Below are 26047 nucleotides of genomic sequence, written 5' to 3'. Positions count from 1 at the left end.
TACTAGTATAATAAAAGGGTAATATGCAAATCAACTGAACGGCAGAAGGACCGGTTGCTATGATGCGCACTGACCACCAGGAGGCAGGTGCTTAATGTAGGAGCTGCCTCCTGGTGGTCAGTGCACTCCCACAGGGGGAATGCTGTTTAGCCAGAAGCCTGGCTCATGGCTTTCGAGAATGGGGAGTGGGCCTAAGCCAGCAGTTAGACATCCCCTGAGGGCTCCCGGACTGTGAGAGGGCACAGGCCAGGCTGAGGGACCGCCCCTCCCCACTAAGTGCATGAATTTCATGCACTGGACCTCTAGTTAAATCATAAGCCATTGAAAGGTGATCATGAGGAACTAAAAGTTGGACAGGTATGCAAATACATTATAATGAAATGAGCTGTGTAATAGGGCAAAAAATATTGTTATGTATTACATAACTAATAGAGGACTTTACTGCTTAATAAGGGAGGTGGTATGATGTCTATAGGTCAGGAAATACATGTCTCTGTTTCTCTCCCCTTTATAAAACTAGCCAGAGAAGAGAGAGAGAAACTGAATTTTTACAGCCTGAGTCCCTACTTCTGTTCTACTTAAAGGGGAGAAGCTGAAGTTGCAGTTCATTACTTAGATAAAAGCTCATTTATGCAACTTTGGATATAATAAAATGAACCTGGAGTCATCAAGTAGCTGAGTGTTTAGCTGCTCTCCATGACAAAAAAATAAAAAAATTGTCATAGGTTGGTAAAAGACCCAGGGAAGTAAGGAATTCTGACAGAAATGGCCCCAAAAATGAACATATAGGGGAATTTTAAAATGAGACCTGATTCATGTAAATATCAAAGAACAAAAAGGGATAACAAATGTTCAATTTTAAATTATGTGCAGTGCTGCCATAATGTAAACATCACCCACAAGCTCAACCCCTTACTGGAGAGAAAGAAGCATAACTTAAAATAATTACCTTCTCATTATTCAATATTTTAGATTGATTACAGCCTGCAAAGCAAGGAGAAAAATATCCAATACTGTCTCTTCCACATACAGCAAAATAAAATGAAGATGAGCATATACAATGAGAATTGCAAGGGGCTGTTAGGTTTCCCAACTGCCCTGTTCTGTAGAAAAAGAGATTGAATGTAATTATAATGCCGTGGTATGTTTATTAATGTATACATCAAGATATCCACACCAACCCATACACAGTTGAAAGTCTACATAATAACTTAAGTTGACCCTCTGTATATGTGGATTCCCAACTTCAGATCAAAAATACTGTTTTCCATCCATGGTTGAGAATCAGCAGATGTGAAACCGAAGGACACAGAAGGCTGACTGTATGTATATTATTGAAAAAAATATACAGTCAGTGGTCCCACACAGTCAAACATGTTATGTTATTCAATATCTGGATACCCTGTGGGTCTATTCTATCATCTGTTTTGTCTCATGGATTTTTACCATGTCCCTGGCCTGCCTGGTAATTTTTTTAATGCAAATTTTTGCCAAAGATAATTTATAGCTCTATATATTATCTTTTGTGCAGAGCACTGGATGTCTCTTTTTGCTGCTATGTAGAATGCTTGCTGGTCACATCAATCTAATTAGAGGACAAATTAACTCCTGGCTAGGCTATACTACTTTGGAAAGGCCCTCACTCATTGGTCTTAGCCTTTCATTGAGAACATGTGTCCACCAAAGTTCCTTCCCTAACACATTCTAATCTCACCAGCACATTAATCCCTTATGTAAAGAGAATTACAATACTGATAACATTTTTTTCTGCTGTTTACAAGATTCTGCTCACATTTCAGCCTCTTAGTTTCCTAATTGAGTGAAAACCCAATAGAGTGTTATCTCATTTGTTTAACTCTCTCTTCTCTGATATTCTGCCCTGCCCCATGCTCTTATTTTGGTCTCTTTAGAATCATAGGTCAAAAACTTGTGCTAATTTCTTGTCATATTACTAGATGCTTCTTGCCCGGATCCTGTGTCCAAACTCTCAGTTTCTCACTAATATACAGAATTAGCAAATATCCTCGGAGTGGGGAGAAGGTTGCTCCTCCTCTCAAAGTTTTGCCTTTCTCAGGATTTTGGCTTTTAAATTCCTAGCTGTCCAAGCAGCTTTAAACAAAATTTTAAAAATTTTATACAGCTTTTCTATTTACTAGTATTGTCAGTGAGAGCAATGGTCTGCCTTAAGCTAGTCCATTGTAGCTGGAAGTGGAAGTTTATTTTCATGTTTTCCTTGGTTAGTTCTTTGGTTTCCAGTTCCAGTTCTGTTCCCCTGTATTTAATGTTAATCTCTGCCAAGTTCTTTGAATTTTTGTATGTTTAGCTTAAAGGAGATATTACTCACGCATACTTTCAGATATACTTTAATTCTATTCTTTGACGTCTTTAAGAAGGCAGACATACCAACTCAGAACACAAAGTAAGTCTTGCTTTGTACAGACAGTACTATTCTGTATTGCTAGCCACCTTAGGACAGAATTCTACTTATAGGTTCTGAATCATTTCAATGTGTTTTTTCTTTAGTATTTTATGAATGTATAAACAATCATGTAATAAGCTATCATTGTTATGTTTCTGCCTTTAATATGAAAGGTAAAACTATGCTTTACTTTTTTTTTATATGTTCAATAATTCTAAGAATGATAAAGATATAAATAAAAGTCACTGGATACATTATCTTTAATTGACTAAAAAATGCGTTGTTAGCCCTAACCGGTTTGGCTCAGTGGATAGAGTGTCGGCCTGCAAACTGAAAAATGCGTTGTTGGTTTGGATGTAAATATCTAATACACAAAATTATATTTACCCATTATAATCTTCAGTGATCCCAGCAAATGGTATTGGTTCACAGCGTACAAAAACTGAAAGCATAACCAGTATAAGTGATATAGCAGATGTAACCATTGTAAAGCTCATAAGGCCTTTACAATACATTTGTAACTTGGAAACAATGACACCTCCCAGAAGCTGGCCAAAAGCACCTCCTGGAATTAAAACAAGTCCTAAAGGAAAAAAGGAGGAAGAGGAAACACAATTAAAAATAATCAACTAAAGGTATTACAGAAAATTCATACATTGATGCATTCCTCTCTGCTCTAAATATATAGCAAACATAGATTTAAATAAAAAGACAGAAAATTTGATACAGAAGGCATAATACACATCTCAACAAACCTGAACCTTAAAATTAATAAAAATTTGTCAATTTTGCTCCTATGGTAGTAATGACATCTAAGATAAACCCAAAACTTAATCCATGCAAACAGAAGATGAGAACTGTCTCACTGAGAGCTATTATTATATAGCTGCCTGGATTTATGGTTTTAGCAAGAGGCATGCCCATAGTGACAAGAGTTCACAGAGATTTGTTACCAAGTAGTAAACAAAGCCTCCCATTGCTTCTGGTTAATATCAACAATCTCACAATAAAGTAGGACTCAAGAATAACCACTCAGAGATATCATTTTCTTTTCCATGAAGCCTGAGGGATTAGAAAGAGGTAAGCACAAGGAGGTGGGAAAAGGAGCAGGAGGAGAAGAAACAGTTATAAAAAGAAACTCAGATGAAGATAGCACAGTAACTTCATATATTGATATAATCTCCTCTGCACCAAACATATAGAAATGGTAGATTTAAATAGGAAAATAGGAAATGAAATATAAGGTAAAAAACAAACAAAAATCCCATTAACATCAGATTAAATTTATAGCATAGGATTATCTGACAGTCTTGTAAATAATTTTAAAATGCCCCAAAAGATTGACAGTATAACTTCAATAAAAATGAAGAAGAAATACAATCGTAAGAGAAAGTAATAAAAAATAAGAGCAGGTGGATAAAAAAAGAACAAATGAGAAGCCTAGATATTTTAAAATGCAATTGTTAAAATAAAAATTCAAATCCCAGACTAGAGACATTTGATACTGAATTAATAAATTGGAATAAAGCATTATGTTATTCACCTAGCATGTAACTTTTAAAAAAAGAGAGTGAGCCCAGCTAGTGTTGCTAGGTGATTGAGCATCAACCTATGAACCAGAGGTCACCGTTTGATTCCAGGTCAAGTAACATGCCTGGGGTTACAGGCTCGGTCCCCAGTTGGGGTCATGTAGGAGGCAGTCGATCAATGATTCTCTCTCATCATTAAAGTTTCTACTTCTCTTTTTCCTCTCTGAAATCAATTTAAAAATTAAAAAAAAAAAAACAACGAAAGAAGAATAACTAAAATAAGCATTTAAAAGACAATGGGTACAGTGGAGAAATTTGATACACATGACCTCAGCAAAATGATGGTCAAATTCAAAAGCTATGGTAATAGTATATACCACTGATATGATGTGATAAAAATGGCACATTATGTCTGTGGTTTTCCTTTCAAAACCCATAACTCCTGTCTAATCATGAGAAAAACATTAGGAAATTTCCAACTAAAGGACATTCCAAAAAATAACTGACAAGCACTCCTCAAAACTGTCAAGGTCACCAAAAACGAGAGAAGTCTGAGAAGCTGTCATAACCAAGAGCAACTAAGGAGACATGAGAACTAAATTTAATATGGTATTCTGAGTGAGATCCTGGAACAGAAAAAGTATATTATGTGAAAGCATAAGAAAATATAAATAAATGTTGACTTTAGTTAGTAATATTAATATTGGTTTACTAATTCTAAGCAAGATACCATGCTAATATAAGATAACAAAAGGGTACCTAGGTGTACATATATAGAAACTTTACGATCTTCAATTTTTTCTAGAAATATAAAACAATTCAAAAAATAAAGTTTGTTTTAAAAGACATTGACAATTATATAAGAAGCTCCATAAAATATTTTACAGCAGTCATGAGAGATATAATGAAAGCGATACCAGAAAAACAATATTTGCAAAATTGTTACTGAGAATGAGAATTTTCCATAATTAAAGAAACATTAATCTTGGGAATAAATGTACACTTCAACTGCTGAGGAGTAAAAAATGAATAATTAATTACATCTTGCATATAAAGAATTAAGCTAGAGAAATTCACATCAATACTAAAGTGAAAATTATGAAAAGCTTCCAGAGAGCATGTTATTTGCAAAATAATAATAATTATAGCTAGTTTTTTAAAAGGTAATATTAATAACCTAGACCCCAGTGGCTCTCCCACCCGCCAGTACGTAGCCACACGCCCACCACGTGCCATCACTTCTGGAGGGACAGCAGCACCTGGCTGGAGAGGGGGAGGTGCTCCAGCACCAATTTCTCTCGGATTCCCTGGGGCCCTGGGGTGCCTGCCCCAGGTCAAGGGTGGGAGTACTAAACACACATGGTGTGAGAGACAGCGCTTCGCCTGCTGTGCACGGAGCCTGGCATCCCTGCTGGAAACCACCGTCTCTACAAAGTCCATGACAATCAGATAACTGTCCTCAGAGGCCCCTCCACTGCCCCGGAGGCTCCTCCAGCTGGTACTCCCTCTACCAGCTGGCCCCCAGGTGCCCACTGATCCCCTTTACCGAGCCCCACCTCCAGGCCACCCGTGAAGGGCTGGTTCCGCACCCGCACTTTCTGTGCCTGGAGTGTTCTCTGGGCCAGGAGGGCAGGTGAGAAAGGACCACCCAGGGCAATTCGCTCCCCTCCCTCCCCAGAGAAGGGAGACATGGCTGCTGGCTCTCCTCAAGAGGGCGAACCCGGACAGACCCCTGCGCACCTCGCCACCTCCTCGCCGTAGCTCAGCGCGTCCCCTTGGGTCTTGGCAGCAGCGTTCATGGCACTCAGGGTGTAGGACAGCTTGGGCCTGCCGTTCCCCATGCCCTCTCTGCTGGGGGCCGTGACCTCCTCTCCCTCCATCAAAGCCCGGGACAGCTCCTCCGCAGTCACAGCTTCGAGGGGAAGGAGGGGCAAAGCATCAGAGCAGCCGCCTGCATGCAGGCCCCACGGCGCGGCACGCGTGCAGCCTGCCTTAGAGAAGAGGTGTCTGTCTGTCCACCCCAACAGCCATGCCCCAGCCCGCGCATGAGCTGGACACATGGCAGGTGGTCAATGACTGCTTTTGAACCTGACTTTCAGCACTTCCCAAAAGCAAATACTCATTAAGAAACCTCAAATTAAAATTTAAAAAGTAACAGCAAAAAAATAAATAAATAACCTAGACCCGTTGGCAAACCGCGGCTCAAGAGCCACACGCAGCTCTTTGGCCCCTTGAGTGTGGCTCTGCCACAAAATACCACGTGGGGGCGTGCAGGTACAGTGCGATTGAAACTTCGTGGCCCATGCACAGAAGTCGGTATTTTGTGGAAGAGCCACACTCAAGGGGCCAAAGAGCCGCATGTGGCTCGCGAGCCGCAGTTTGCCGAGCTGCAGTTTGCCGACCACTGATCCTAGACCAAACACATATGAACGTGTGCGCCCATGTGCGCGCACACGCTCCTGAAAAGTAGGGGTAGTGAACTGTCAGTGGGTAGTTAAAATCTCCTAACCTTAATGAGGGAGATAAAATGAAGAAAAGAGATGATTAATAAGCAAAAAATACAAATAAGTTAAAAATTACTTAAATAAATTAGAATTCACAATAATACTAAATAAATAAAATTAAACCATTAAAAAGACATTATTAAATTGGATATTTTAAAAAAGCAAACTTTGAAAATGAGGTAAAAAATATGGATCATGAAAATGGATCATGGCAACATATAAAACAAATTATGTAAAAACTGCCCAGATTTCACTAAATTTAAAAATCCAAAAACAAAGTAGTATTTTAATTCAATGTTTTCAAAATAGATTTGGCTTGTAACACTTTTAAAGATGTTAAAAAAATTAACTGCTTTGAACAATCAGTTATTTTAAAAGAGAAAGAAACACATATATTTAGCAACTGAAAATCTCAGTAATTCATGTATTGAATAAAAATGTGATAATAAAAATTAAAAGTGATTAAAACTGAACAATAATAAAATTACATTTGAATGCATAAGAGGCTATTAAAGAAATTCTGTAAATAATGATACCTCCATCATAAGGTTGGTAGGACAACTAAATAAGTTAATATTTAAGTGCTTAGAATAATATCTAGTCACAGAGTAAACATTACATGAATGTCTGTTAAAAGGTAGACATTTACACACAAATTCATTTATTAGTAAGCAAAAAAGTACAGAGTAGGGGCAACATTTTATCAAGAAAATTATGAGAACTGGAACTGAACCAGGAGACTTCATAGGATAAGCAATAAGCCTAAAGGTAAGGAAGTCAAGAAGAAGCAAAACACATTTTACCCCAGAATCACAGAAGTTAAGGGCAGTAGGTACCAACAAAAACAAGAGTGAATAAGAGTTATAAACAAGAGGAAGAATGGAAGTCTATATAAAAAGTTTGATCCTCAAAATTCCTATTCCCAAGTACATGGCATGTGCTTGACCAAGGAGAACTTATTCAGTTTGAGCTTGACAACCATATATTTTGTAAAGCAAAGCACATCTGTAATCAGAAAACTGAGAACCCAACTCAGATAAGAAAATACTGGCTGTCAGTCTTATTGGCCTAGGCCAGTGGTCAGCAAACTGGCTTGCGAGCCACATGCGGCTCTTTGGCCCCTTGAGTGTGGCTCTTCCACTAAATACCACGTGCGGGCGCGCACGTACAGTGTGATTGGAACTTCGTGGCCCATGAGCAGAAATCGGTATTTTGTGGAAGAGCCACACTCAAGGGGCCAAAGAGCCGCATGTGGCTCACGAGCCGCAGTTTGCCGACCACTGGCCTACGCCAGTGATTTTCAACCAGTAATGCAGTGGCACACTGTTGTGCTGCAAGAGTTTTTAAAATATAAAATACTTGGCTATTTAGTCAGGAGCACTGATCCCTTTTTTCCCTGAGATTGTCAAATTAAAAAATGACAACAGCCAACACAATAGCTGTCCAGTGTGAGTGAATCAAAATTAGACCTAAGGCCATGAAGACCTTTTTCTATGCCTTTATTATTTCATAAGAGGCCTGATGCATGAAATTTGGTCAAGAGTAGGCCTTCGCAGCCCCGGCTGCCGTGGCTGCCCTTGCAGCCCCGCTGGCTCTGTCTGGAAGGTTGTTCTGAAGGTTGTCCAGGCGGTCGTTCTGCCATTCAGCCGTTCGGGCCTTTGGTTGATTTGCATATTACACTATTAATATTACAGACCGTTCCATCTAGAATTTGTGTTTGTGTATGTAGTGAGGTAGAGGCCAAGATTTATCTTTTTTCATAAGAATATCTAATCGCCCTGACTGGTTTGGCTCAGTGGATAGAGCGTCAACTTGCAGACTGAAGGATCCCAGGCTCGATTCCAGTCAAGGACATGTACCTTGGTTGCGGGCACATCCCCAGTGGGGGGTGTGCAGGAGGCAGCTGATCGATGTTTCTCTCTCATCGATGTTTCTAACTCTCTATCCCTCTCCCTTCCTCTCTGTAAAAAGTCAATAAAAATATTCTTTAAAAAAGAATATCTAATTGATGTAATATCACTAATATCTAATTAACTCAATTTTAAATATATTTTAAATTTATATTTTGAGGGCATACACATCTATAACTATATTACCTATCTCACTGGTTGACTCTTCTGACGTAAATTATCTCTCTTTATACTAAGTAATGCTTCTTGCTTTGAAGAATACTATGTTTAAAATTATTATAGTTATACTACTTTTTGTTTGGGTTAGTATTCATATAGTACAACTTTTTAGGTTCTTTGACTTTCAACCTTTTCATGTCTTCATATTTTAGCAGTGACTCTTGTAAGTAACATAGTGGATTTTCCCCCTCAATCCGACAATCTTTATTTATATACACACACTAGAGGCCTGGTGCACAAATTTGTGCATGGGTGAGGTCTCTAAGCCTGGCCAGCGTCGGAGAGAGACCATGCAAGGTTGGCTGGCTGCGGGAGGTTGTCTGTGGGAGCACACTGACCACCAGGGGGCAGCTCCTGCATTGAGCGTCATCATAGTGACCAGTCAACCTGTCATTCGGATCGTCCAGTTGTAAAAGTTGCTTAGGCTTTTATATATATATATATAGACTAGAGGCCCGGTGCACAAAAATTTGTGCACTTGGAGGGGGGAAGGGGGGTCACTAGCCTGGCCTGTGCCCTCTCGCAGTCTGGGACCCCTCAGGAGATAACAACCTGCTGGCTTAGGCCTGCTCCTGCGTAGCAGAGGGCAGGCCCAATCCCTAGATGCAGCCCCTGGTTGGGCTCAGAGCAGGGCCGATTGGGGGGTTGGGACACCGCCCCCTGTCACACTCAAGGCAGGGTCAATGGGGAGGTTGCAGCGCCACCCCCTGTCATGCACAGAGCAGGGCCAATCAGGGGGTTGGGGCGCTGCCCCCTGTCACACACAGAACAGGGCCCATCAGGGGGGTTGGAGCTCCGTACCCTGTCACGCACAGAGCAGGGCCCATCAGGGGGTTGGGAAGCTCCCCCCTGTCACGCACAAAGCAGGGCCCATCAGGGGGTTGAGGAGCTCCCCCCTGTCACTCACAGAGTAGGGTCGATAGGGGAGTTGGGGCACTGCCCCATCACACACAGAGCAGGGCGGATCAGGGGGTTGGGGCGCCACCCTCTGTCACCCACAGAGCAGGGCCAATCAGGGGTTTGGGGTGCCGCCACTCTCACACTCAGGGCAGGGCCGATGGGGAGGTTATGGCTCTACCCCGTCACACACAGAGCAGGGCCCTTGGGGGGGGGGGGCATTGGGACACCGCACCCTGTCACACACAGAGCCGCAGGGCAATCCAGGGGTTGGGGAGATCCCCCCTATCAGGCACAGAGCAGGGCCGATCAGGGGGTTGGGGTACCTTCCCCTGTCACGAACAGAGCAGGGCGGATACGGAGGTTGTGGCCCCGCCCCCTGTCACACACAGAGCTGCAGGGCAATCCAGGGGTTTGGGCGATACCCCCTGTCACGCTGATCCCAGTGCTGGGAGGCATATTACCCTTTTACTATATAGGATAGAGGCCTGGTGCACGGGTGGGGGCCGGCTGGTTTGCCCTGAAGGGTGTCCTGGATCAGGGTGGGGGTCCCGCTTGGGTGCCTGGCCAGCCTGGATGAGGGGATGATGGCTGTTTGCAGCTGGTCACACACCCTTCAGGGTGTGGGTCCCCACTGGGGTGCCTGGCCAGTCTGGGTGAGGGGCTGAGGGCTGTTTTCAGGCTGGTGGGTGACTTAAGCTCCCAACCACTCCTTTTTTTCTTTTTCTTTTTTATTTTGGGCCAGCTTTAGCTCTGGCTCCAGCTCTTAGGCCTCCGCTGCTGAAAGCAGGTTTCTGGCATTTGTTTACCTTCTGTATTTGAAACAATGTTGGGATCCTGCTGGCTGAAGCCCGGCGGACTAAAGCAGGTTTCTGGGGTTTTGTTTAGCTTCTATATTTGTAACATAGTTGCTTAGAGTTGCAGCTCCGAGGCCAGCAGTGGCAGGCGGGGAATGATGGAGTCCTCCGTCATTGAAGCAAGCAAGCCTCATGTTCGCTTCCAGCTGCCTGGCTGCCGGCCACCATCTTGGCTGGCAGTTAATTTGCATATTGCCCTGATTAGCCAATGGGAAGGGTAGTGGTCGTACGCTAATTACCATGTTTCTCTTTTATTAGATAGGATAATTAACATTCTATTTATTGGGCAACAATTCTCCATTACCCTCTGATGCTATATATCCTGCAAGCAGAAGCACTGACTACTGTTTGTTCTATCCTTTCAAGGATCTTTGTATAGTGAATAGCCTTAGATAACAGAGATAATGTCCTCCTCCAGAGTGAGGGCAGGTTTGCTTCCAGTTTTGGAAGACAGAGATAGCATCCCCTCTGGAACTAAGAGAAGACAGGTGTGCTGTCGAATATAATAAATGTTACCATCTCCCTCTGGATCAACAGGCATGCATGATTACTATCCATTATAAAGTATTTGGGTTCCCTAAGCTCAAGGAATGCAATGCAATCCACTCCTGTAATGCAACCCATGTGTGTGCAGATGTCACTGGCTCTCCTTCACATCATCCTGTGGGATTGGGGCTCAGAAAACTCACACACACACACACACACACACACTCACACACACACACACACGGAAATACTCCAGCTATTGCTATTGCTGTAAGTCACAAACTTCCCTTCATCTCTGACCAAGGAGACTTATGCCTTCTGCTAGCATCTATGACATTATGATAGACTAACCTGTTAGCTTTCAAAGAGAGTTGAATTCAAACCCTTAACAGATCTTAGCACTTATGGTGACAAAGATGGGATGCTGACAGAAATATGGCTTTATGCAAGATAAAGAATGACAGCCTCATAGACCAAGTAACAGGACTTGACAGAAGTACTGGGAATCAGTAGTGAACATGCTGATTATTGCCAATTAGTGATGAAGAATTGGGAAGGTGGCTGCATGCTGAAGTAGACTTAAAAAGACAGTACCACAGAAGGTGCCATGGTAGGTATTAACTCGCCTCTGGGCAAAAGGACTTCCTCACCAATCTGATCATTAGCCTCTGATTTGCCCATGGTAACAACTATTACTAAGATACATCCTGGTTGGACAGAGGATTCCTCCTGATTTCAGACAACAGGTTACAGAGGTGTGCAATCACACTGACTGTGAAAGGAGGGAATTTTATAACCACTATGGACACAAACTGGTGAATAATCAGAAGTTTAGCTAATTTGTTTGGTTGATTATGGAGTGGAGTGCATAATTGCTTGTTAAGGTGAAATGGCAATAGCTGGGTTATCTTAGCACCCAAAGATAAAGACCAATTTTCATTCATGTTGCAAGGCCACAAATATGCATTTGCAGTACTCCCTCAGGGATACCTAAACTCTTCTGGCAATTACCACAAGCATTTATTGTCACTACCACTACCCTCTGATGCCCAAAACTTTCACTGATAAATAACATTCGGTTGGCCAGAGGGGTCAGAAGCCACAGACTCAATGGCTATAACTTTGGTGTTATCACACTTTCATCAGCAAGGGTGACTGATGATGCCCCAAAACCTGAGAAGACAGATTCACAATCTCCAATCCCTCTGGAAGTTTAGGAAAAGTAGTTGTCTCCCTTCCCCCCAATGAAAAGGCAACTTAGAATCACTTTGGACTCTGAGTACTGGAGACATAGATGACTCACTTGGGCATTCTACTTGGTCTTTTATATCAGCTAACCCACAGGGAGCGTAATCCAAAGACTTACATTGGAAGCTAATAAGCAAGCTCTGGCACACTCCTTACTTTGAGGTAGCACAAACCTACCAACCCACTTGATCTACAGGTCCTCATGACTGATGATTATGTGTGCTGGAGCCTTTGGAAAAGGGAGGCAGCCTCCACTCGAAAGTATCTCTTTGGGTATACGACTCATTGACTCCCTGAAACCTCCACATTTGAAAAGCAACTCTTGGTTTATTATTGCTTCCTGTAAAAACTGAAGTCCTGACCAATGGAGGCTTTTTGATATTCTTATTTTGGGACAGACCAACTCATATTCATAACTAACTATTTGACAACCCTTCTTTGTCAACTGGAAAGGGTAATATTTAAGTGATAGGCATGTTCATATGGGACTTTTAAGTTCTTAAAGAAATACCTCCAATAGATCATACAGCCCACAGAAGACAATGGAAATCTCTCTTAAATAAAGTTCCTCTTGGTTACTCAGGGGAGCTTTCTGGAGAGATGACTGAAACATTAATTACATGCACCTAACAGTTATCTCTACAATAAGAGTAATCAAATTAGAAAAGGTTCTATAAAATTTGTCCCTGGTTTTAGTTGAACTAATCCATGACTCCACCTCATCCCTGGAAAGCACTGTGTTCAGACTGTCACTCATCAGCATTGTTATTTTTGGATAATGGAATTGCCCAAAGCTTCATCCCTGCAGACCAAGGTAAAATGTATGCAATAGCTAATACATTCTGTTAAACCTGGATTAATACCTCAGGCTAAGTGGAAAGGTCAACACAGAAACTTACAGAGAAAGCCATCTGGTTTTCTAAGGTAGACCCTGAGGGCCAAGAGATTTATTTAGCTGGCTGAGTACAGAACCTTGCCACCATGGTTAAGGCCGATATGGCAGGTAGCCTTATCCTATTGCTTGGTGTCCCTGTTGAGATCAGCTTTAATCACATACTGTATGAAACAAGTTGAATGGATTTAGTGTCAATTGCTGTCAATTAGATTAATCATGCTGGCAAACAACGTAGATACTCATGGAAAAAGTTGTCATTATGGCCCTTGAAAACTGTATCATGTTTTTAATTTTTATACGATTTGCAGTCTGACAATGTTGTGCCCTCTATCACAAACTCTACTCAACAATAGGCTGATAGTGTTTTCTCACATCTTAATGTTTCTTTTTCATTTGGCCCACATGTTTTATGTTCTTTCCTTTCTTGCTTCTTTTACTATTAATAAAAATTTTCCCAATGGATATACTTTTTAGTATTCTTCTATTGGTTACCTAGAAGTTATAGCATGCATCCTTGACTTTTTTTTACAGCATAAAATAAGTGATTACATTTACTGCTTCACCATTAATGCTTGTACCTGAAAACATTTAATTCCACTTGTAACCTCTTTTGGAGAGCCAACTGTCAATAGCCAGTAAAATTGAAGATATATGCAGTAGCAATTACCTTTCAATGGCTAAACCCAAAGGTTTTTCAACTTTTAAAAATGTGCACAAGAAGACATATACAAGCCTATTGTTAGTGTACTGTTTGAAAGAGAGAAAGGGTCAGAGGCAATTTCATGTCCATTAGTATGACAATGGATAGATAAACAGTAGTAAGTTACTAAAATAGAATCATATAGAACAATTAAAATTCATTAAATAGACAGAGATCAACATGAATCTGATGAGCATAATTTCAATGACAGTAACAGAAGAATATGTACAAAATGATACATGAATATTAAAAATAGATTGTATATGGATAGGGACATGGACACTGAAAATACACAAACATGGGGAAAGGATACACTCTAACTTTAGAAGAGTGGTTACCTATGGGGAGGGAGAAAAATATATGGGATAAGGGAAGGGTGCAGAAGTCTTACAAAATTTTATATGTTAAAAAATGCTGATGTATTGACGGCAAAGTGCTCATTTTTTAAAATTTGAGCAAACGGTATTTAGGTATTTAAAATCTACTTTTCCCTTTTTGAAATATTTTATAAATACCATATAAAATTTTACATAAAAGTTTACAAATTAATTACAATGAGCATAAAAGTTACCTGAAAGTGTAGTTGCCTGACTAGGTGTTAATATAAACTGATTTTCTATATATTTAGGCAAAAATACAGAAGCTCCAATCATAAGTAAAAAGTCTGAAGCTCTGGTCAGAGCTAGACATACAAACATTGGAGTCGTCATCAGAATCTGAAACAGAAATGTTACATGTGGATTATTTTATTTTGTTATCTAAGAATCAATATCCCTATTCATATGTTAATAACCAATCCACAAAAATTTAACCTTTCCCAATGCAAATTGAAAAAATATATATATACAAATTCAAACAGAAAATTACAATTCACCAATCTACACGTAACATGAAAGACTGATATTTGTAATTTGATCTCCATACTGCCTGCAATTTTTATTTGTGGGTCTGGTAGTTTGTCAGAAAAATTGAGAAAAAAATAGATCTCATTAACTAGGAAAATTAGCAATTCCCTTAACTTTATTTTTTTCTTAGCAAATATTTTCATTTTCTAAAAAATAGACAAAGAAAATTGTAGCAGGGAAAAACCAAAATGGCAGCATAGGTAAACACCGGAAATTGCTGCCTCCCACAATAAATTCAAAAATACAATTAAAAGACAAAACGGACATCATCCAGAACCACAGGAAGGCCTGAGTGGAAATTCTACAACTAGAAGGAAAAAGAAAAGCACTGAGACTCAGAGGAGCTGCGGAAGTAAAGTGCAGAGGTACAGAGGCGCACGTGGCAAGGGCTGGCAACTGAGGACTCGGCTGTCTTTTTGAACTGGGAGGGAGTCTCAAGCCCCCAACTGCTCTGAACTCCAGTTCCAGGAAGTCTCTGGGGACCCAGACTCATACGGGGAGAAACTGGACTGTCTAGCAGCAGGCAGAACTCAGAACTCGAGGGAGGCTTTCTCTCAGAGGTGCTTGAAGCGATTACCCGGACACTGAGACTCGGGGCATCTTAGGGCAGGGCTGAGGATCAGCCACAGCTGTTTGCTCCACCCTGTTGATCCCCTGAGAACCCACCCCACCCAAGCTGCGGCAGAGGCTTTTGCATATGAATGCCCTGGCCCTTTGCAATCTGAAAATTACCGAACAAACTGCAGCTGGGCCAGACAGACCCAGAACTTCCAAAATAAGGCCCAAGGCCCCACAGCAGCTTGCATTGCTTCACAGCTGGGCCTCATCTGGGCACCTCCAAACCCCAAACAAGGAAGGGGAATCTGCAGATCTCTTTAAAATGCCAAGAGCAAAAGACAAAGAGAGAATCTTAAGAGCAGAAAGAGAAAGACAGTACCCATACGACTGTCAGCTGATTTCTCAACAGAAACTTTGCAGGCCAGAAGGGAGTGGCAAGAAATATTCAAAGTGATGAATAGCAAGAACTTACAACCAAGATTACTTTATCCAACAAAGCTATCATTCAGAATAGAAGGTCAGATAAAGAGCTTCACAGATAAGGAAAAGCTAAAGGAGTTCATCACCACCAAACCAGTATTATATGAAATGCTGAACGGTATCCTTTAAGAGGAAGAAGAAAAAGGTAAAGATACAAATTATGAACAACAAATACACATTTATAACAAGTGAATCTAAAAATCAAGTGAATAAATAATCTGATGAACAGAATAAACTGGTGATTATATTAGAATCAGGGGCAAAGAAAGGGAGTAGACTGACTATTCTTAGGGAAGAAAGGGGTGTGGGGGATGCGGGAAGAGACTGGACAAAAATCATGCACCTGTGGATGAGGACAGTGGGGTGCGGGGTGAGGGCGGAGGGAGGGGTGGGAACTGGCTGGAGGGGAGCTATGGAGGAAAAAAAGAGGAACAACTGTAATAATCTGAACAATAAAGATTTAATAAAAAAAAAAAAGAAAATTTAAGCAGCACTAAGGGAAAATCACTAGAATTGCACTTAAGAGTCTATAATTTTACTCCAGAGAATCTACACTAATAAAAGAGAAACATGCAAATTGACCACCCCCTGCTACGCCCACCAGCCAATCTGAGCGAGTATGCAAATTAACCCAACAAAGATGGCGGGTAATTTGCATACATAGGTGCGGAGCAAAGACTGCAGACAGTGTAGAACAGTGATGGTGAAACTTTGAGTTTGGCGTGTTAGAATTTTAAAAAAAACTAGCTTAACTCTGGTGCTGTGTCACATATAGAAATTTTTTGATATTTGCAACCATAGGAAAACAAAGACTTACTTTTTGATTTTGATTTTATGTATTTAAATGCCATTTAACAAAGAAAAATCAACCAAAAAAATTAGTTCGTGTGTCACCTCTGACACGTGTGTCATAGGTTTGCCATCACTGATTATATATGTGTGTATATATATACATATGTATGTATATATATCTTCTTATTATTATTTTGTATCCTAATAATAATCAAAGCACTCTCTTTCCAAGGGAGAAGTATTGAAACTGACTTGGTTTTATTTCTTGCATGAAATTTGTCCTACAAAAGACTTAAAACATTCACATTTAAATTTTCTGAAAATACTTTTTAACAGTGTGAAAGAAGCTATACCTAATTTATTTTTCTTTTTTTATATTTATTTTTTAATATATTTTGTTTTATTGCTTAAAGTATTACAAAGAGTATTACATATGTCTCCTTTTTATTTTACCACTTGACATTCCCCTGGCCTCCCCTACCTCCCAGTGTCTTGTGTCCATTGGTTATGCTTATATGCATGCATACAAATCCTTTGGTTGATCTCTAATCCCCCCTCCCCCAGCCCACCAACCCTCCCTGAACTTCCCGCTGTATCTATTTTTGCTCATCATTTTATAAGGGTCTTTATTATCCATAAATGAGTGAGATCATATGGTATTTATCTTTCATTTATTGAAGAGACTATCTTGACTCCATTGTATGTTCTTGCCTCCTTTGTCAACTATTAATTGAGCATATTGGTTCGGGCCGATTTCTGGGCTCTCTATTCTATTCCATTGATCTATGTCTGTTCTTGTGCCAGTACCACGCAGTTTTGAGAACAGTGGCTTTTTAATACAGCTTGATATCTGGTATTGAGCTCCCACGTACTTTGTTCTTCTTTCTCAGGATTGCTGCAGCTATTTGGGGTCTTTTTTTTATTCCAGATGAATTTTTGGAGAGTTCGTTCTAGATCTGTGAAATATGCTGCTAGTATTTTAGTGGGAAGTGCATTGAATTTATAGATTGCTTTGGGTAGTATGGATATTTTAATGATGTTGATTCTACCAATCCATGAACACGGTACTCTATCTCTTTTTTCAACGTCCTGTAGTTTTCTGAGTAGAGACCTTTTACCTCTTTAGTTAAGTTTATTCCTAGGTAGCTTAATTTTTTTGGTGCAAAGGTAAATAGGATTTTTTTTTTTAGTCTCTCTTTCTGTAAGTTCACTATTGGTGTATAGAAATGCCTCAGATTTCTTGGGGTTAATTTTGTATCCTGCTACATTGCCAAATTCATTTATTAAGTCTAGTAGCTTTTTGATGGAGTCTCTAGGGTTTTGTATGTATAATATCATGTCATCTGCAAATAAGGACAGTTTTCCTTCTTCTTTTCCAATTTGGATGCCTTTTATTTCTTCTTCTTGTCTAATTGCAATGGCTAGTACTTCCAGTACTAAGTCGAACAGGAGTGGTGAGAGGGGGCATCCCTGTCTTGTTCCTGTTCTTAGGGGAAACGGTGTTAGTTTTTGCCCATTGAGTATGATGTTGGCTGTGGGCTTGTCATATATGGCTTTTATTATGTTGAGGTATGATCCTTCTATTCCCACCTTGCTGAGAGTTTTTATCAAAATGGGTGTTGAATTTTGTCAAACACTTTTTCTCCATCAATTGATATGACTATGTGGTTTATTTCCTTTCAATTTGTTTAAGTGATGTATCACGTTTATTGATTTGCAGATATTGTACCATCCTTGCATCCCTGGGATAAATCCTACTTGGTCATGGTGTATGATCTTTCTGATGTACTGCTGGATCTGATTTGCTAGGATTTTGTTGAGGATTTTGGCATCTATGTTCATGAGGGATATTGGCCTGTAATTCTCTTTCATTGTGTTGCCTTTGTCTGGTTCGGTATTAGGGTGATGCTGGCTTCATAGAATGAGCTTGGAAGTGTTCCTTCCTCTTGAATTTTTTGTAGTAGTCTGAGGAGGATAGGTTTTAGTTCTTCCTTGGATGTTTGGTAAAACTCCCCTGTGAAGCAATCTGGCCCTGGGCATTTGTTTGCTGGGAGCTTTTTGAAGACTGCTTCAATTTCTTCCATAGTTATTGGCCTGTTTTTTGTTTTTTTTTAATGCTCTTTTATTTTACTGTAATTCTTTTTTTTTTTCATTTTTTTTTTCTTTTTTTTTTTTTTATTGCTTAAAGTATTACAAAGGGTATTACATATGTATCCATTTTATCCCCCCGCCCTAGACAGTCCCCTAGCCTCCCCTATCACCCAGTGTCTTATGTCCATTGGTTATGCTTATATGCATGCATACAAGTCCTTTAGTTGATCTCTTACCCCCCTACCTCCTGCCCCCCAACCCTCCCCGGCCTTCCCGCTGCAGCTCGACAATCTGTTTGAGGCAGCTCTGCCTCTGTATCTATTATTGTTCAAAAGTTTATAATGGTCTCTATTGTCCACGAATGAGTGAGATCATGTGGTATTTTTCCTTTATTGACTGGCTTATTTCACTTAGCATAATGCTCTCCAGTTCCATCCATGACGTTGCAAATGGTAAGAGTTCCTTCCTTTTTACAGCAGCATAGTATTCCATCGTGTAGATGTACCACAGTTTTCTAATCCATTCATCTACTGATGGGCACTTAGGCTGTTTCCAGATCTTAGCTATGGTGAATTGTGCTGCTATGAACATAGGGGTGCATATATCCTTTCTGATTGGTGTTTCTGGTTTCTTGGGATATATTCCTAGAAGTGGGATCACAGGGTCAAATGGGAGTTCCATTTTCAGTTTTTTAAGGAAACTCCATACTGTCTTCCATAGTGGCTGCACCAGTCTGCATTCCCACCAGCAGTGCACAAGTGTTCCTTTTTCTCCACATCCTCTCCAGCACTTGTCGTTTGTTGATTTGTTGATGATAGCCAGTCTGACAGGTGTGAGATGGTACCTCATTGCTGTTTTGATTTGCATCTCTCGGATGATTAGTGACTTTGAGCATGTTTTCATATGTCTCTTGGCTTTCTGAATGTCCTCTTTTGAAAGGTGTCTATTTAGGTCCTTTGCCCATTTTTTGATTGGATTGTTTATCTTTCTTTTGTTAAATTGTATGAGTTCCCTATAAATTTTGGAGATTAGGCCCTTATCAGATATGTCATTGGCAAATATGTTTTCCCACCCAGTGGGTTTTCTCGTTGTTTTGTTGATGGTTTCTTTTGCTGTGCAGAAGCTTTTTATTTTGATGTAGTCCCATTTGTTCATTTTTTCTTTAGTTTCAAGTGCCCTAGGAGCTGTATCAGTGAAGAAATTGCTTCGGCATATGTCTGAGATTTTCTTGCCTTTGGATTCTTCTAGAATTTTTATGGTTTCCTGTCGTACATTTAAGTCCTTTATCCATTTTGAGTTTATTTTTGTGTATGGTGTAAGTTGGTGGTCTAGTTTCATTTTCTTGCATATATCTGTCCAATTTTCCCAACACCATTTATTGAAGAGACTATCTTGGCTCCATTGTATGTTCTTGCCTCCTTTGTCAAATATTAATTGAGCATATTGGTTCGGGCCGATTTCTGGGCTCTCTATTCTATTCCATTGATCTATATGCCTATTCTTGTGCCAGTACCAGGCAGTTTTGAGAACAGTGGCTTTGTAATACAACTTGATATCTGGTATTGAGATCCCACCTACTTTGTTCTTTTTCAGGATTGCTGCAGCTATTCGGGGTCTTTTTTTATTCCAGATGAATTTTTGGAAAGTTCGTTCTAGATCTCTGAAGTATGCTGTTGGTACTTTAATGGGAAGTGCGTTGAATTTATAGATTGCTTTGGGTAGTATGGACATTTTGATGATGTTGATTCTACCAATCCATGAACACGGTATGTTCTTCCATCTGTTTATGTCTTCCTCTATGTCTTTTTTCAACGTCCTGTAGTTTTCTGAGTAGAGACCTTTTACCTCTTTAGTTAAGTTTATTCCTAGGTAGCTTAGTTTTTTCGGTGCAATGGTAAACGGGATTGTTTTTATAATCTCTCTTTCTGAAAGTTCACTATTGGTGTATAGAAATGCCTCAGATTTCTTGGGGTTAATTTTGTATCCTGCTACATTGCCAAATTCATGTATTAAGTCTAGTAGCTTTTTGATGGAATCTCTAGGGTTTTGTATGTATAATATCATGTCGTCTGCAAATAAGGACAGTTTTACTTCCTCTTTTCCAATTTGGATGCCTTTTATTTCTTCTTCTTGTCTAATTGCAATGGCTAGTACTTCCAGTACTAAGTCGAACAGGAGTGGTGAGAGGGGGCATCCCTGTCTTGTTCCTGTTCTTAGGGGAAACGGTGTTAGTTTTTGCCCATTGAGTATGATGTTGGCTGTGGGCTTGTCATATATGGCTTTTATTATGTTGAGGTATGATCCTTCTATTCCCACCTTGCTGAGAGTTTTTATCAAAATGGGTGTTGAATTTTGTCAAACACTTTTTCTCCATCAATTGATATGACTATGTGGTTTATTTCCTTTCAATTTGTTTAAGTGATGTATCACGTTTATTGATTTGCAGATATTGTACCATCCTTGCATCCCTGGGATAAATCCTACTTGGTCATGGTGTATGATCTTTCTGATGTACTGCTGGATCTGATTTGCTAGGATTTTGTTGAGGATTTTGGCATCTATGTTCATGAGGGATATTGGCCTGTAATCCTCTTTCATTGTGTTGCCTTTGTCTGGTTTGGTATTAGGGTGATGCTGGCTTCATAGAATGAGCTTGGAAGTGTTCCTTCCTCTTGAATTTTTTGTAGTAGTCTGAGGAGGATAGGTTTTAGTTCTTCCTTGAATGTTTGGTAAAACTCCCCTGTGAAGCAATCTGGCCCTGGGCATTTGTTTGCTGGGAGCTTTTTGAAGACTGCTTCAATTTCTTCCATAGTTATTGGCCTGTTGAGATTTTTAGATTCTTCCTGATTGAGTTTTGGAATGTTGTATTTTTCTAGGAATTTGTCCATTTCCTCCAGGTTGTCTAGTTTGTTGGAGTAGAGCTGTCCATAGTATTTTTTAACAATCATTTGTATTTCTGTGGAATCTGTTGTTATTTCGCCCTATCATTTCTGATTTTGTTTATTTGGGTCCTCTCTCTTTGCTTCTTGGTGAGCCTGGCTAGAGGTTTGTCAATCTTGATTATCCTTTCAAAGAACCAGCTCTTGGTTTCATTGATTTTCTGTATTGTTTTTTTGGTCTCTATCTCATTTATTTCTGCTCTAATCTTTATTATCTCCTTCCTTCTGCTCACTCTGGGCTTTTATTGTTGCTCTCTAATTATTTGAGTTGTAGAGTTAGATGGTTTACTACCATTTTTTCTTATTTTTTGGGATAGGCCTGTAGAGCTATAAACTTCCCTCTCATGACTGCTTTCATTGTGTCCCAAAGGTTTTGGATTGTTGTGTTTTCATTGTCATTAGTTTCCAGGATGTTTTTAATTTCTTCTTTGATCTCACTGGTAACCCAATCAATCTACACTAATAAAAGAGAAAAATGGTAATTGGCGTACGGCGATACCCTTTTCATTGGCTAATCAGGGCTATATGCAAATTAACTGCCAACTAAGATTGGCAGTTAACTGCCAACTAAGATTGGCAGTTAACTGCCAACAAGATGGCGGTTAACTGCCAACAAGATGGCGGTTAATTTGCATATGTAGGCACAATGCAGGGAGGCGAAAGGGAAAGCAGGAATAAGCCCCCTGCCACTGACAGTGATCGGAAACCTAGGGGGGAGCTAAGAGCTGGGGGCAGGGCAAAGGCGGCCCTGGGGCTGCCTTTGCCCTGCCCCCCAGCCATGATCAGAGAATCAGGTGCCTTTTCCGCCCTGCCAGTGATAGCAGGAAGTAGAGGTGGAGCCAGCGATGGGAGCTGGGCACGGTCGAAGCTGGCAGTCCCAGGAGCTAGGGGTCCCTTGCCTGGGCCTAAAGCGAAGCCCACAATCGCGGGGCCGCTGCAGCTGCGGGTCCCCGCTGCCCGGGCCGGACGCCTAGGCCAGAGGCGTTAGGCCTGGGCAGGGGTGGAGCCTGCAACCGCAAGGAGCTGGGGGTCCCCTGCCCAGGCCTGACACCTCTGCCGGAGGCCTCAGGCCTGGTGAAGGGGCTGATCCGGTGATTGGTGATCAGAGGGTGATGAGGGTCAACTCCTCTGGCCGAGGCATCAGGCTTGGGCGGGGGCCAGAGCCAGTGATCGGGGGGAGATGGGGGTCCCCTGTCCAAGCCTGACACCTCTGGCAGAGGCGTCAGGCCTGGGCAAGGGGCAGAGCCAGCAATCGGAGGGGTCTGGGGGTCCCCTGCCCAGGCCTGACGCCTGGGCCAGAGGCATCAGGCCTGGGCTGGGGGCAGAACCAGTGATGGGGGGAAATGAGGGTCCCCTGCCCAGGCCTGACGCCTCTGGCAGAGGCGTCAGGCCTGGGCAAGGGGTCGATCCTGCGATTGGAGGGTGATGGGGGTCAACACCTGAGGGCTCCCAGTATGTGAGAGGGGGCAGGCTGGGCTGAGGGACACTCCCCCCCACACACCCAGTGCACGAATTTCATGCACTGGGCCCCTAGTATTTAATAACATGCTATTCAGCTTCCAAGTGTTTGAGTATTTTGGATTGTTTTTATTGTAGTTTATTTCTACTATTATGCCATCGTGGTCTGAGAAGATGCTTGGTATGATTTCAATCTTCTTGAATTTTGGGAGACCTTGTTTGTGACCCAATATGTGGTCTATTTTTGAATCTGTCCCATAAGCCCTTGAGAAGAATGTATATTTCGTTGCTTTGGGGTGAAGTGTTCTGAAGATGTCAATTAAGTCCATCTGATCTAGTGAGTCATTTAGGATTGCTGTTCTTTGCCGATTTTTTGTCTAGAGGATTTATCCAGTGATGTCAATGGTGTATTATAGTCCCCTACTATGATTGTATTGTTGTCGATCTCTCTCTTGATGTCTTCAAGGAGTCTTTTTTATGTATTTGGGTGCTCCTACATAGGGTGCATATATGTTTATCAGGGTTATATCCTCTTGCTGTATCAATCCCTTTAGTATTATGAAGTGGCCTTCCTTATCTCTTGTTATGGCCTTCTCTTTGAGGTCTATTTTGTCTGATATAAGTATTGCTATGCCAGCTTTTATTTCATTTCCATTTTCCTGAAAGATATTTTTCCATCCCTTCACTTTCAGTCCGTGTGAGTCCCTTATTCTGAGGTGGGTTTCTTGTAGACAGCAAATGTATGGGTCATGTTCTTTTATCCATTCAGCCACTCAATGTCTTTTCATTGGAGCATTTAGTCCATTTACGTTTAAAGTTATTATTGAAAGGTACTTGTTTGTAGCCATTTATATTTTTGTGCCTGTATTCTTTCTTAGCTTTTTATTTCTTCTATTTACACCATTCCCTTTAGCATTTCTTGCATTGCTGGCTTGGTGGTGATAAACTCCCTTAGCTTTTTTCGTCTGTGAAGCTTCTTATTTCCCCTTCAATTTTGAATGATAGCCTTGCTGGATAGAGTATTCTTGGATTCAGTCCCTTGCTTTGCATCACTTTGTAAATTTCAGACCATTCTTTTCTGGCCTGATGTGTTTCTGTTGAGAAATCATTTGATAATCTAATGGGAGATCCCTTGTATGTAACTTTCTGTCTCTCTCTTGCAGCCGTTAAGATTCTCTCTTTGTCCTGAACATTTGCCATGGTAATTATGATGTGTCTTGGTGTGGGTCTTTTTGGGTTCATCTTGCATGGGACTCTCTGGGCTTGTGTGACTTTTTTCTTCCCCACCTCAGGGAAGTTTTCTGATATTATTTCTTCTAATAGGTTTTCAAATCCTTGTTCATCCTTCTGTTGTTCTGGAACCCCTATTATTTGTATGTTGCTTCATTTCATGTTGTCTGATAGCTCCCTTAGGCTATCCTCCTGTCTTAATTTTTTTTCTCCAATTGCAGTTCAGCTTGGGTGTGTTTTGCTTCCCTGTCATCTAATTCACTAATTTGGTCCTCCGCTTCTCCTAGTCTATTGTTGAAACTTACCATGGTGTGTTTTTTTTAATTATATTTTTTTATTGATTAAGATATTACATACGTGTCCTTATCCCCATGTTACCCCCTACCCGCCCCCCCCCCCCCGTTGTCCGTGTCCATTGGTTAGGCCTATATGCTTGCATATAAGTCCTTTGGTTGATCTTTCCCCCTTACCCCCACCCTCCCCTACCTTTCCTCCAAGGCCCAACAGTCCAATCAATGCCTCTCCGTCTCTGGATCAGTCCTTGTTCATCAGTTTATGTTGTTCATTATATTCTACAAATGAGTGAGATCATGTGGTATTTATCCTTCTCTGACTGGTTTATTTGACTTAGCATAATGACCTCCAGTTCTATCCATGCTGTGGCAAATGGTAAGAGTTCCTTTTTCTTCTTCCTCTTCTTAAAGAATACCTTTCAGCATTTCATATAATGCTTGTTTGGTGGTGATGAACTCCGTTAGCTTTTCCTTATCTGTGAAGCTCTTTATCTGACCTTCTATTCTGAATGATAGCTTTGCTGGATAAAGTAATCTTGGTTGTAGGTTCTTGCTATTCATCACTTTGAATATTTCTTGCCACTCTCTTCTGGCCTGCAAAGTTTCTGTTGAGAAATCAGCTGACAGTCGTATGGGTACTCCCTTGTAGGTAACTGACTTTTTTTCTCTTGCTGCTTTTGAGATTCTCTCTTTGTCTTTTGCTCTTGGCATTTTAATGATGATGTGTCTTGGTGTGGTCCTCTTTGAATTCCATTTGTTTGGGGTTCTCTGCGCTTCCTGGACTTGGAAGTGTATTTCTTTCACCAGGTAGGGGAAGTTTTCTGTCATTATTTCTTCAAATAGGTTTTCAATATCTTGCCCTCTCTCTTCTTCTGGCACCCCTATAATTCTGATGTTGGTACGCTTGAAGCTGTCCCAGAGGCTCCTTACACTACCTTCATATTTTTGGATTCTTTTTTCTTTTTGCTTTTCCGGTTGGGTGTTTTTTGTTTCTTCGTATTTCAAATCTTTGACTTGATTCTTGGGATCCTCTTGTCTGCTGTTGGATCTCTGTATATTATTCTTTATTTCAGTCAGTATTAGTTGGTCTTTTTTCATATCCTCCAGGTCTCACTAAATTTATCGGCGGTTTCCAGAAAATTCTTGAAAAACCTTATAAACGCGGTTTTGAACTCTATATCCAGTCGTTTGCTTTCCTCCATTTCTGTCATTTGTGACCTGTTTGTTTGTCTCTGCATTTTTTATGCTTCCCTGTGTTGGTAGAGTGGTTTTGTGTGCTAGGTGTCCTATAAGGCCCAGTGGCTCAGCCTCCCCCGTTACCTGAGATGGACACTCTTGGTGCACCTCCTTGTGGGCTTTGTGCACAGTCTTGTTGTAGTTATGCCTTGATTGTTGTTGGTATCACTAGGAGGAATTGACCTCCAGTCCAATTGGCTGTGAGAATCAGCTGTGTCTGCAGTGGGAGAACTTCTGTGCTGAAGACACCCTTCTGGGGCAAGACTTGCTTCAGTGGGGTTTTGTTGCTCACTGAGTCTGCACCCTGAGTGTGTCCCTTATGGATCTGAGGAGTTGTAATCTGGATGGTCCCACTCTGACCACTGTGTACACTGGCTCTTGGATCTAAGGAGGTGCTAATT

General features: G+C 40.9%; 1 protein-coding gene across 1 annotated transcript in view; it reads right to left on the bottom strand.

The window, feature by feature from the left end:
• The window catches only part of SLCO6A1 (solute carrier organic anion transporter family member 6A1), a gene marked incomplete at its 3' end in the record, with an annotated part of 83999 nt that overhangs the window by 20861 nt on the left and 37091 nt on the right, over window positions 1–26047 (bottom strand). The window contains exons 7-9 of the mRNA XM_059691898.1: window positions 14236–14380; window positions 2807–3002; window positions 950–1103 (exon numbers count right to left, since the gene is read on the bottom strand). Coding sequence (XP_059547881.1) covers window positions 950–1103; window positions 2807–3002; window positions 14236–14380 — 495 coding nt within the window. The remainder of the gene's footprint in view (window positions 1–949; window positions 1104–2806; window positions 3003–14235; window positions 14381–26047) is intronic.

The sequence above is a fragment of the Myotis daubentonii genome, chromosome 4, assembly GCF_963259705.1.
Source record: "Myotis daubentonii chromosome 4, mMyoDau2.1, whole genome shotgun sequence".
NCBI classification, from domain to species: domain Eukaryota; kingdom Metazoa; phylum Chordata; class Mammalia; order Chiroptera; family Vespertilionidae; genus Myotis; species Myotis daubentonii.
Note: the sequence above shows the minus strand (reverse complement) of the source record. Positions and strands in the feature narration are given on the sequence as shown.